This window comes from Miscanthus floridulus, chromosome 5, assembly GCF_019320115.1.
Source record: "Miscanthus floridulus cultivar M001 chromosome 5, ASM1932011v1, whole genome shotgun sequence".
Lineage (NCBI taxonomy): Eukaryota > Viridiplantae > Streptophyta > Magnoliopsida > Poales > Poaceae > Miscanthus > Miscanthus floridulus.
The window spans coordinates 2,243,028-2,256,060 of record NC_089584.1 but is presented as its reverse complement, the minus strand read 5'-3'; the positions used below and the strand labels follow the sequence as shown (position 1 = coordinate 2,256,060).

Here is a 13,033-nt window from a genome sequence, read left to right as displayed (position 1 = left end):
GATTGACAAGATTTATTCTGTTACTCTAGACAATGCTTCCTCCAATGCTAAGGCAATGGAGACTTTGACACCCATATTTGCATGTTATTTAGGTTCTGATCCAACACCTACTTCATCAGATCCTAATAAGCGTAAATATAATCTTATGCATCAGCGTTGTGCTTGCCATATCATTAATTTAATTGTGAAATCTGGTTTAAAGAGATTTAAAACTTACACAGAGGATTTTAGAACTGCTATTAACTTCTTAAATTCATCTAATCACAGAATTACCATGTTTAAGAATTATTGCAATACTCAGGGTGTTAGACCTAGAAAGTTTGGTTTAGATATGGATGTGAGATGTAATGCTACATACCTTATACTTAAACACTTGCTACCTTACAAGGAGGTTTTTTCTGTGTTCATTAATGCAAATTTTGGCTGCACATTGTTGACTCCAAGACATTGGCTCATTGCTGCCAAGATATTGGAGTTCCTGGAATTATTTTATGAATCAACATGTGTTCTATCTGATGTTTACTATCGACTAGTCCACTAATTTTGCATCATATGCTTGACATTGCTCATCATTTGCATGAAAGTGAAAAAGATCAAAATCTAATGGCTGTTGTCTATCCTATGAAGCTTAAATATCTTAAGTATTGGGAAAATATACCTCTGTTATATTCTATTGCTTTCATTCTTGATCCTAGAGCTAAGTTGAGAGGTTTGTTTAATGTGCTGGTAATACTTAAAGAGAACATTGGTGTTGATTACAATAAATATTATGCTGATGTTAAAACTAAAATTTACAAGTTATTTGCCAAGTATGACAGTAAGTATGGTTCTACAAGGTCTCAAAGGCTTGTACATCCTGCAGTCAACTCAGGTAAGAGGAAACAAGCATGGGGAAGGATCTTTGGCGGCCCTGGATCATCAGCTGTTGTTGGTCATCCTCCCCCTGCCTCTGTCTCCACTTCAACTTAATCTGCTGCCTCTGTTGCTTGTGAGCTCACAACTTATCTGGATAGTGACAATGTCACTGCATATGAGGATGATTTTGATTTGCTTCTCTGGTGGCGTGACCACAAACTAACATATCCTGTTCTTTCTATAATGGCAAGAGATATTATGGCTATTCCTGTTTCTACTGTCTTTTCAGAATCATGTTTCAGTTTAACAGGAAGGATTATTGAGGAGCGGCGCCGAAGACTTCTGCCTGAACATGTGGAGATGCTTGCTTGCATCAAGGACTAGAAGCTGGGTGATAGAAGACTTCAACATTCTGCTGACAACCAAGAGCTGACAGAGTCCTTTGAGAATCTGTATCTTGATGTTCCTGAAGATGGATCTGGGCCTCCTTCTGCTAGCATATCTGCAAGTGCTTCTGTTGCTTCTGCTTCTGCGGCTACCTGAGAGCTGAGAGTTGAGAGTTCAGTTTAAGAGAGTTGAGATTGAGACCTGTGAGGCTTGAGAGTTGAGACATAATCTTGTATCTGGTATTTGTATTGTGAACATTTGAACATTATAAGAGTTGTGCTGCACTCTTTTTCTCTTTTTGGGGTTTCTCACAAGGGTGAGTTTTACTCAAAAAGATTTTTAATGAGGCAGCATTGCACACAGCTCATTTCTATCTTTAAATCTCTGTCTTTTGTTGTGTTTGAGTCTTGCTGTTAAGTTGTTAAATAGTTAAGTTGTTTTTGTGATTCTGTGAATGACTTGTCAAAATTATGAATGTGCTGTTGATTAAGAATCTGATGAGCGATTTTCTACAATTTGGGTTGTGGGCTGGCATGGCCCGCAAGTTTTGGCCGGGCTGTGCGGGCGGCACGGCCCAAATTTCAGCCCGAGGGGCCGTGCTTGGGCTGTCAACGGGGCACGAGGCCCGATAAGGCACGGCACGGGAGGCATGGCGTGCCGTGCCGGCCCGACATCAGCGGGCCGTGCCGAGCCGGGCCGGCCCGATGGCCATATATACTTCTGGGAGAGGGGAGTCTGGTCTGGGACCCCAACTCGACGCAACTCCCACCGGACCCGACCGCGGCCGCGGCTGGTGCCACCAGAATTGAACCCCACCCGCGGCCGCCGCACCAGCGACGTCGTCGCTAAGCAATCCGAGACGCCGACACCGACACCGACACCCACACCCACGGAGTTCGGAGGAGCGGGGAGGGGAAGGCCTCCTCCTCTTCTTCTAATACCCGCGCCCCCCTCGGGAGTCGGGACCCGGGAGGGAGGTAGCTGGGGTGCGTGTTGCGGACACAGCCCCACGGGAACGCGGCGGCGCGGCGCATGGACCGCATCGTCGGCGGCAAGTTCAAGCTCGGCCGGAAGATCGGCTGCGGCTCCTTCGGCGAGATCTACCTCGGTGAGTGGCCGATTCCGCTCTTCCCCGATCCCCTGTTCCTCCCTCCCTCCCTTCCGCGCGTTCGGTTGCTTGCTGCTCTGCTTCTGCTTGGTTTTACTGTTGTTATCTGTTACTGTCCCTGACCCGCCGCTGCTCTTGTCTGTCCCTGTTTCAGCCACGCACGTGGACACCTACGAGATCGTCGCCGTGAAGATCGTGAGTGCCCTCGATTCCTCTCGCCTCCTCCCTCCCTCCTCTTCCTTTGCCGTCGTTCTTCTGTTGGCTGCTTTCATTCATTGCTGCGTGTTGGGTTACTCAGCGGCCGGGGATAGTGTTGCGTTGGTCGGGTCTGGTGAACTCCGTCGGTACGGATTTACAGGGTTCCTGTGTTCAAATGTGCCATCATCTTGTTAGTTGTCTTCATCAACCGATGATCATTTCTATTTTTTTATAGGAAGAAAATTTTTAATTTCAAATGCTCAGCTCGCTTTGTGTTTTTGTTTAGCTATATGCTGTCATGATATTTGCCTAGTTTTTCAACGTTGGCCATGATTACGCTTTCCCTAGGCTAATTGTAGAGCCTTCGGCAAATGCTGCTATGATTACAACAGCGGGAAACCTCTGCTGCTGGCGCCTTTTTTATATATATATATAAAAGCGTTATCGCCTCTTTCGTGGTAGCTCATATAATTAATAATTTTATTACGCATCAGAGGAACTAACCTTGGCAACCTCTCTGACAGGAGAGCAGCAAGACGAAGCATCCCCAGTTGTTCTACGAGGCCAAGATCTACAACACCCTCCAAGGAGGAAGTACGCACCGCCACGACACTCTTTGCAGCAGTTTACCTGTATGTAATAAAGATAAGATACAGAGAGCTTACGAGGGAAAGGTTTTGGTGTCCAGGTGGCATTGCTAACGTCAAGTGGTGTGGCGTGGACGGGGAAGAGAATGTTCTCGTCATTGATTTGCTGGGGCCGAGTTTGGAGGACCTGTTTTGTTATTGCGGCAGGAAATTCACGCTGAAGACTGTCCTGATGTTGGCTGACCAGATGGTAACTACAAACTAGGCACCGCCTTTTCATTTCCTTGTGGCATGCCACCATCTCGTGCATGATATGCAAACCTTGATTTTAGCAATGTTTTGAAATCTGCTTAATTCAATATGGGGTACTTTGTTCGTGCAATAGTTTTGAACAATATGTTTACAGACGTTCAAACCTTGCTTCCGTCTCAACAAGTGTTGCTTATTTACATTGTTTTGTTCACTAGTTCCACAAATCACATCTTTGTATTGATGTGATACTTTGTTCGTGCAGTATTTTATGTCAGGACAGACTTCAAGACCTTGATTCCGTTTCAGTTTTTATTATTTATATTGCTCACTTGTTCCACATATTACATCTCTGTATTTTCTAGAGCATCATTTTGGTAAACATTTGTGGCAGATTACAAGGATAGAGTTTATGCATTCCAAAGGGTACTTACACAGAGACATCAAACCTGACAACTTTCTGATGGGTCTTGGTCGGAAAGCAAATCAGGTACTGGGTGTGACGGCATTCAAGTTCCTTATTACTTTATTAGGATGGCAATGTACTGAATTGGCTGCCAACAATTCCTCTTGTGATTATCAGGTATATATAATTGATTTTGGTCTTGCAAAAAGATACCGCGATTCCACTACGAATCGCCATATTCCTTACAGGTACAATTATATTTATGGGATATATTCTTTGTAGGTGGCGTTGATTTTCTTTTGTAGAAATGTGAAATTTCAAATTACATTTAATCTATTTTCCAGACAATGGTTTGGGCATTTAGCAAATCTTGTACATCTGTGATCTTCGCTTACCGAACTGCTTTTTTCTGTAGAGAAAATAAGAGCTTGACTGGTACAGCGCGCTATGCAAGTTGCAACACCCACCTTGGAATTGGCAAGTTATAACCTTCTGGAGACTGTGAATTCACCATCTTAATTTGATATTTAATCATTGTTATTGGATTTATTGGCAGAACAAAGCCGCAGGGATGATTTGATATCTCTAGGCTATGTATTTTTGTATTTTCTCCGAGGAAGGTAAGTTTATCTTTTATGCTGTGTGGTACCACATATAGTAATGTTACTGTTTGTGAACAGTGTTAGACAGTGTGGTGTGATATCTGAAAAATGCTGCTGCGAATTGCCATGAGCCTGTTTTGACAACTAGCAACTTTGGCAACTTATAATTCCATAAAACTGGATATCACCTCCAATAAAAGTAGGTACTAGCTATTAAGTTGCACGCACCAACCAGTTCAACCCAAAAGCTTAAGCTCTCAGGAAGAGGTGGTCAATGCACTTATACACACTTCAACACCCCCATTCACGTGTAGCCAGGGAGAGGCGCAAATGTGGAAATAAAGGGACGGAGGACTTAAGTTGCCTCTACCAGGATTCGAACTCGAGACCTCTGTCTCTGATACCATGTTAAGTTGCACGCACCAACCAGTTCAACCCAAAAGCTTAAGCTCTCAGGAAGAGTTGGACAATGCACTTATACACACTTCAACACTAGCAAGTTGCATTAACAGCTACTCCGTCCGTTCCAAATTATAAGTAGACAACGTATATCAAGATGCATAGCAAACTATGCACTTAGAAAAGCCAAAACGAGTTACTATTTGGAACAGAGGGATTATTTAAGAAGGGTTATCGTACTAGCAGTTAATAACTATAAGTACTAGAGGCGCAGCTTCTTTTCTTTTTTGAACGGAACTGGCATGCAGGGGCAGACCCACAGGGTATGCCACGCATACTATGTGGGGCAGCCCAACATTCATTTGCCACTCACTAGTTATGTTTTTATAATAATTATTTTCTGCAATGGACAACAAAAGAGTTTGTAGTCTGGTGGTATTCATTTTCAGTCCTAACCTGCAAGTTGCTGGTTCGATTCTTGCCCTTGAGCTGATTTTTTGTTTTTCCTATTTTTTTATTCCCTGAACTAGGGTCTCCAATTTTTTTATCCCCTAAACTAGGAGCATTTCTTACCGTGAGCTACAGTTATTTTTCCTACTTTTTTTATCCCATACAAATTAACTAATGGTACTTGCACTTTACGAGAAGGGCAGGCCTGGTGCAGTGGTGAGAGCTGTCTCACTAAGTCACCAGGTCGTGGGTTCAAAGCAGCCTCTCTGCAGATTTGCGAGGGGAAGGCTTGCCTCGGTTTTTCTCTTCCCCAGACCCCACTCATGTGGGAGCCTCCGGCACTGGGTCTGCCCTTTTTACTTGCACTTTACGCCTTCCATCTAAAGTAGAATACAAGGCGGAACTGTTTTTTTTCCTGCAGTCGGAATACAGCGTGCCACGTCTTAGCTCTCATTTATGCGCTTCTAGGCTCCCAGGCGCATATAACCCGTCCGTTACTCTCTGACACAACATTTAGTGTTTTCCTCCATCTGCATGTATGGGTGCATGGTGCTGTGTGGCCGAGAAAAATGAGTGCACAAGGTTGGCAGTTAATTTCTCATATGAAAGCTAGGACTGGGGCAGTTTCTGCATATGGCATGGAGGCACGCGGTAAATTAGACTAGTCCATATGGATGGGCCATGCATGCTAATATGGATTAATTAAGTATTTTTCTTTTCAAACATTAGAAGCCATGCTTTGGTCACTAAGCTAAATCGGGTATGTAACATCGTAAACAGAATCATTTAGTGACGAATTGCTCCATTGTCATGCCATATTTGTTATAAAAGACCATGTATATTGTAAATATATGTAGTCACATGCGTATTTTGAATTATTAGAATGATGGTTGACCTTGACCTTTTGTATTATAATATGCAAGTATGGAGATTAATCATTGAATTTATGATTTATTATATTGTTTAGTGCTTATATATACCTAATTTAATTTTGGAGCAAATTTTATGACTATTTACTAAATAGATATTACTAAATTACTTTTTTTTGTGGCATACCCTTTGACAAAATCCTAGGTCTGCTAATTTAATTTTGGAGCAAATTTTATGACTATTTACTAAATAGATATTATTAAATTAATTTTTTTTGTGGCATACCCTTTGACAAAATCCTAGGTCTGGTACCGTGGCATGAGCTCTGCCTTTTAGTTAAGTTAGAAAAGAGTTGGCCCAGTTTATTTAAGGAAAACCAGGCCCGAAAACCTTAGAGGCGCAACTTCTAAGAACTAACCTTAAATATGAGAGTAACAGGCTCTAATCTCAACTGCCGGATCATATTTGATTGCAAAATGTGTGCACAACATGTTTTGCTCAAGTTCTACTTCCAATATTACCGAACTGTTGACCTGTTACACTGCTGTGAGTAACAGAGCTCTTTGTCCACCTCCTTTTATGTTAGGTCCAAACTCCAAAATGCGAAAGGGCCTCTGGTCCAGTGGTAGGGCAGTCCAGAAAAAAGTAGGGTACATGCGCGTTTCCCGCGCACTGGAGGCTAGAGAGTCTCCCAATTTCTTCTTTGTGTGTGTACAGACGCGCACACGTGTGTGTTCGTGTGGTGTGAGTGTGTGGGTTGTATGCGTCCAGTTGTACCTGATCAGAAAAAGAAGTCCAAACTCCAAAATCAGCGCTTTCATACTTTTTATGTCTCAACATCTTTGATACCATTTCATGATAAGTTGCTAAGTCAAACTATTCTGTGTTGTGTGAAGCCTCCCTTGGCAGGGACTAAAAGCTGCAACAAAGACACAGAAGTATGACAAGATATGTGAGAAAAAGCTAGCAACCCCTACCGAGGTTGTCTCATAAACATATTAGACTATAAAATCTCCTTTTTTCCTGGTATGTGTTTGTTTGCCTGTGTTTATTGCTGACTAAGAGAACTTATGGTCAGATCTTATGCAAATCCTGTCCGGTCGAGTTTTCATCTTACTTCCATTACTGCCAATCATTGGCATTTGATCAGCGACCTGACTATGCATTTGTGAAGCGACTTTTCCGTGACTTGTTTAACAGCCAAGGTATTCTAAGTAATACTATGCATGGTGTTTCTAAGTTTTTTTTTCTATTGTTCTAATACCAACATCTTCGTCATTTTTCAACAGGTTATGAGTTTGATTATGTATTCGACTGGACAGTTTTGAAATACAGACAAGGCCAAAAACAAAAGGTATGTCTGGGTTCATTCTGTGTGTTTTTGTCCTTTTTTTTTGAATTCGTGTTTTTGTCCTTTGTGGTGGTGGAGCTGATAGTATGTATTGATTGCACCTATACGGTTGCAACTTTGGGCATGTGATTGTGCTGTTAGGTTCTAGAAGAGTTATTTCATGTGATTGGCCCTGTTAGTTTTTAAAACTTCTGGAACTGGAGGCATTCTGCAAAATCCTGAAAGAATCCCTGAACCATCTTTGAAATAATTACTTCTCCAGTTATCTCTTTTAGGAAGCATTCCACAGAACCTTTTGGCAGCTCATAACAGTTATTAATTTGGACGATGGTTCAACTTTGATGGCTACATAACAAATTCTCTTCTATGTGCAGCAAAGTCCTGGGGCACCTATTGCTCGACCAATTCAAGCACATGTACAGAAACAAGCAGGTAATAGAGCCTATGCACCTTTTGATACTAAACTACATATGAGTAGATGTGGTTGATGATAAGTGAGATAAACAAACTATCTTATACAGAATTATCTGCATTTTGTTCAATGTTTCTGTATTCCATAGGACTGATAATCGATTGATGAGATGAACCAAGGTTTGTTTTTTGGTTAGTGTATGTACTGTTGCTGTATCGCTTGTGACTGAGAGATGATTGAAGAGATCCACCAAATTTTCACGTTTGTTTAATGTTTCTTTCTGTTATAGGATTCAGACTTATTGATTGATTAGATGAACTAGTATGTTACCTTTTAACTCTTGTTGATTTATTTATTTTGACAGTGTGTTACAGGATTGGTAGAAGATTGATTGGATAGACTATATATCTTGATAGAACTCTGTAGTAATTTCATTAATTTTTTGATTGCAGTGTAGATTGAGCTTATTAGCTGATATATAGTTGGGCGAGAGGTACATTACATATATACCTTTTGCTTCTAATGCAGAAAAAAAATGTCATGGTTTCATCCACCAACTGTAGTATGGCATTTTTCTTAAGCATTGGAATCCAACTTTTACCTTTATTTACTCTTATTAAATCTGGTTGTAGTGCTTTAGATCAAATAATTATAAATTGTCCTTCATGTTTGCTAAAGTTGGTTGTAGCATGATATGTATGTGTGGCCTTATGGTCAACAGGTGTAAATGGTGTTTTTCATCATAATGAAGCCCAGGAGCATGTAGAGACAAGTCGTCCAGCAGGGCAAGCTGCACAGTTGCAAGGCAAACAGGCAACCAACAATGATCGGAATCCCAACGTGCGGCACACCATGAACCTTGTAAGTTCTACAGATCAGTGTAGCATGTTTAATTTTCTTCTTAGGACCAATAACAGCAAATCATCAGTTGTATTTACTTTCTCAAGACCCAGTTCTTCGGTATTCTTTTGGTTACCTATTAACTAGTATTGGATAGGAACAAAAAGTTTGAAGTTGATCGATTGTCTTCTCTTGTTGGAGTTTCCTGTTCAGGTTTTGTGCTGAGTTAGCAGCCTGAGAGCGCAATTTGAGTTTCTGGTATCCCCTGCATTAGTGCCTTTACCATATATACAAAAATAACAGAGCTTTATGATAACTGAGTTTGAGGAGTTATCCTTGAACACTGACGTTTCATGCTAATGACAATGATGGTTTCCTCCTGTTATTTTGGTTCCTTGAGCAGTTGTATGATATCTAATATGACGGTTCACCATTTCAGGCACAAGACATGGCTGCTGGAAAAGCGCAGCTGACAACATCTGTGGCTCTTCCTAGTTCCCAGTGGAAAAATTATAGCAATTCAAGACCTAAAGGACAATTTGATGCCATTCACCACAATCAGGGTATTGTAAACATAACTAGTAGCTCATCTAACACGCTTCCTACATTCCAGCACAATGCCCCAGCAAAGTGACAGGTAAATCTGTAAGATTAATCTGATGATAGTATTTGGCTCCTGTTCTTATTTCCAGAATCCTTAATGAATTCATGTTCCTATATAGATCATATCTGGTGGAGCAAAGAGGAAATGCTTTGAGAGTTAGGAGCCCCCTGTTCCTTTGAGTTGGTTCAGAGTCAAGCCTTGCACAGTCTGTGGACTTGATGTCTCGTCTCATGTATGTTAGTGAGGTGGCTCCTGAAGCACTGATGCATTTGATGATGTTGTTAGCTGCTAATATGGAAGGTTTGCTCGCTGTTGTGATGACTGATGAATGCTTAGGCAGTTCGTTGGACTGCTGCTTAAACACTTCTTTGTTGTAGTTCTGGATGCTTTGTAAATTGCTTACATGTTAATATATGTATGGTTTGAGCATATTGCAAATAACGATGATCCGAACTTTGCACTTTCTGCTGTCAATTTAATACACATGTTGCAATATGAATATTTGTTGAGGTTTTGTCCTCTAAAATGTTTTAGCATTAGGTACTGCAGATGCTCAGCTGAACAGGGCAGAGTATGCCATTGTTAAGTTGAATTTGTCTACATGGGGACTTCTGTATCTTATTAAGCAGGTAATGCACAATTGGTGGAACGAATTTCACTCTACAAATGAAGTGCTGTGTTGGTTATAGATGTCTTTAATATTTTTCACAGTGATGCTTGCAACTCTCAGAAATCAGCTGGATATCTTCTGATGAAGTGCTGCGTTGGAGTAGTTCAAGTAGCCCAAAAAGGAAAAAAAAAGGTATGAAGGGAGGTGTAGTAAGTGAAGTTATGGAAGGTGCTATAGTCTTTTGTCGATCTTGTTGTGGCGATGTAAGTTTCTGACAATACCTTCTGGTGACGGCTTTAGAAAAGGTTGAGTTTTTGTTAAAGAGTGTAGTTTGATGGATATTAATTTTATCAGAAGCAATCAGTTATGTTTGGTCTTTGGATGCTTAGTTTTTTTTGGCATAAAAACATCTATTGTAAGTAAATGAACTAAAATGCTTTGTACATTTGGCAGACTGTGTGGCTAAATACTACTATAATCATAACAGAATCTTTCTACCATTCTTTCTTCTAGATTGCTATTCTTTTATCATTTCAGAGCTTTGGTGATCCTTCCCTATTCTATTTGATTCATGGTCCTACATACTGTACATTTGCGCCAGTTTGCTTGCTGAAAACTTGACCGCTGATAGTGTTCGATTAGGGAAAAAAAACTTGACTGCTGATAGATGATGAATTTTCGGGTGCTCCTGGTTCCCATTTCATCGTTATGCTGGCCAGGTTCTGCCATGGGAGTTGTCATGAAGTCACTTACCTGGCTGTGTTTATTAGCTATGGATCTTTGATCCCAAAGTTGAAAATGAATTCTTGCATTGTAAGTAATTTTTTATATAAAATTATCGTGGGACTTGTATTCCAGTGTATTTGTGGGCAACTTCCGCGATTCTTCCAAAATGTCTTGTTTTCAGCACTTTGTGCATTTGAACAAAGGCCGTATTCATGAATGTTAAATTGTGGGTTTCTTATTTGTGTAACAGGTCCAGTAATTTTGTATTTGCAGTCTTCCTCAGTTCCTCTGTTTGCACGGTGCCTGATTAGTTCATTTGCTGACTTGTTGCTGTCTCATAGGACAATATGCGAGAAACAGGGGCCAAAGGCAGAGAAGCTGATGCTTGATGGTAATTTTGAGTGAAGCAAAACAATGGCAAGTCGGTGAACTTTTCATGTAAACTAAGATGTAACCTCGTGGAAAGCTGGGAGATTCCACTAGGTATGTAATCTCCCAAAATCTCAAATTCTACGCCTAGCTAGTGATAAGGATAGTGTTATTCCCCAAATCCGTTGCTGCCTAAGTGCCTATGCAAGGTTATCATTTGAATTTTGGCAAGGCAGCACTATGTACGGATACTGATGTCCACTCACTTTTACTGTTACGTATCGTTCTCATATGCTTCTCATACATCTTACAATAAGTTGCATCAGTGTATGCATGTCATTTCCTGGACTAAAATCGCAGCTTTGGTTCTTTTTGCATTCCTGTGCTAATCATTGATGTACTCTACTTGGGACGTCGGTAATGCTCATTTGGTTGGCCATCGGGAGTTGGTGCTTCCCAAATTTAGGGTCTTGTCGAGCGAATGAACAGGAATACGTGCTTCCACTACTGCGAAAGGGTCTTATCACAGTGTAGCAAAGCAGCACTTTTTACCTTTCCCTTGCACGAACGGCCATGATGAGACACTGATATGTATTTCTTTTGACATGCAGGAGGGGGAGGAGGATGGAAAGCAGAAGACCAAAGCTTGTCAAATGAAGGCTGCCCCAAAATTTTCGAATAGGAAATTAGTTTTCGTCTTATGCCACTTGTTCTTGATGTCAGAAAGCACTAAGGACAAGCTCGATATCATGATATTGGTCGCTAGGGAGTACAGGAAAGAGGGGGTGCTGAAGATCAAAGATAAATAAACCTTGTGGCATCATCAGCAAACGTTATGGCCAAGAGCTGAATTTGTTTGCTGTTCCAACTTCCAAGTGAAACAATGATGAAAAACGCTACACAACACATCGCTTCTTGGAGTACTGCTAGGATTCACCTTGCACAGATTTTATCAGTTTCATACAAGGATTGATCCTCAGATTCAGATACGTCTCTCAAATGCGCTTCAGGCGAGGAGCTACAGCAAAAGATTCTTCGCACGAGCTGCGGGAAACACGGATTGGAGGCAGCATCATTCTCTCCATTCTCCAACATGAGAATTAAAGAAAGCATTTTTTTTTTCCAAAAAAAGAAGGAATTAAACGGAGCCCTGCCACTGCCTGAATCATCATTCTCTTTCCGTAAGCACCCAATCATATGGGCCATTAAAGTAGACAAAGGGGAGATAAGCTCAGTCAGGATATTCCATGAAAAACGCAAAAGAAAGCACCTGTAATCATGCTCATCACTCATCAGGCTGAATGGCTGATTATGCTAATGGATGGGCATATTCCCCTCCCCTGTTGGTTTCTTGCTATTCAATTTGCTCTCCAGGTGTTGCCAAACACTTCTCTTTCTTTCTTCTTCCTTCCTCTAAAAAAAAAACACTTGTCTTCTCTCACAACTTGTACCTAGATATACCATGCAGACATGCACTTAGCTCGATGTCACAGGCAGTACTGCACTTGATTCCCTTTATTTTGCTGCTGACTGCTGACCAATGATTCTGATCATGCGCACGTAATCACATTATCACGCAATTACAATTACATACGTTACATATATAGATAGTACTAACACCATGCAATTAACTCGCATCTAATGATCACGCTCTGCCTAAAAATCCAAGACCAAGGAATCTACTTATGTTTCGCTCTTCCTCTGCTATGTGCCTCGTTGAAGAATGAGAATGATGTGCATTTTTTTAGAGTTCAAGTCGCAAGTGTAGAGCTGGCAGGTATTGTTCAAAGCTAAAATGTTAGATCACTAGAATTAGATGTCTCCGGATTTTCATTGAACCTAATTTAGGAGCTTGATTTTCATTGAACTTGATTTGGGAGCTTGATTTTCATTGAACTTAATTTGGGAGCTTGTACAGGTTCCACATAAATTGTTGCTGCAATTTGAAATTGCATGAGTGCTCACCAACATTGCATTAGGCACATCAGAGAACACCAAGGTGGTGGTTGG

The 13,033-nt window shown here is 41.0% G+C and overlaps 1 protein-coding gene across 11 annotated transcripts; it reads left to right on the top strand.

Annotated features, from left to right (window-relative positions):
* The first annotated feature begins 1,997 nt into the window (after positions 1-1,997).
* Positions 1,998-12,496, top strand: LOC136553281 (casein kinase 1-like protein 3). 11 transcript variants are annotated; one of them, XR_010783120.1, is made up of 19 exons: positions 2,004-2,350; positions 2,505-2,545; positions 3,073-3,142; positions 3,237-3,385; positions 3,779-3,874; positions 3,968-4,038; positions 4,206-4,267; positions 4,347-4,410; positions 7,008-7,092; positions 7,190-7,316; positions 7,401-7,465; positions 7,837-7,894; positions 8,596-8,735; positions 9,154-9,351; positions 9,437-9,550; positions 9,868-9,947; positions 10,030-10,120; positions 10,996-11,137; positions 11,635-12,496. XR_010783120.1 is itself a non-coding variant. In XM_066544674.1 (15 exons), the coding sequence occupies exons 1-14, from the start codon at positions 2,275-2,277 to the stop codon at positions 9,346-9,348; spliced, it is 1,269 nt and encodes a 422-aa protein (XP_066400771.1). In that variant the 5' UTR covers positions 2,003-2,274; the 3' UTR covers positions 9,349-9,351; positions 9,437-9,778. The 11 variants fall into 11 exon arrangements, 4 of the variants coding, with proteins under 4 accessions (XP_066400773.1, XP_066400772.1, XP_066400771.1 ...); XR_010783117.1 differs by having other exon boundaries at positions 9,437-9,618; XR_010783115.1 differs by having other exon boundaries at positions 9,437-9,618; positions 9,859-9,947.
* Positions 12,497-13,033: the final 537 nt, after the last annotated feature.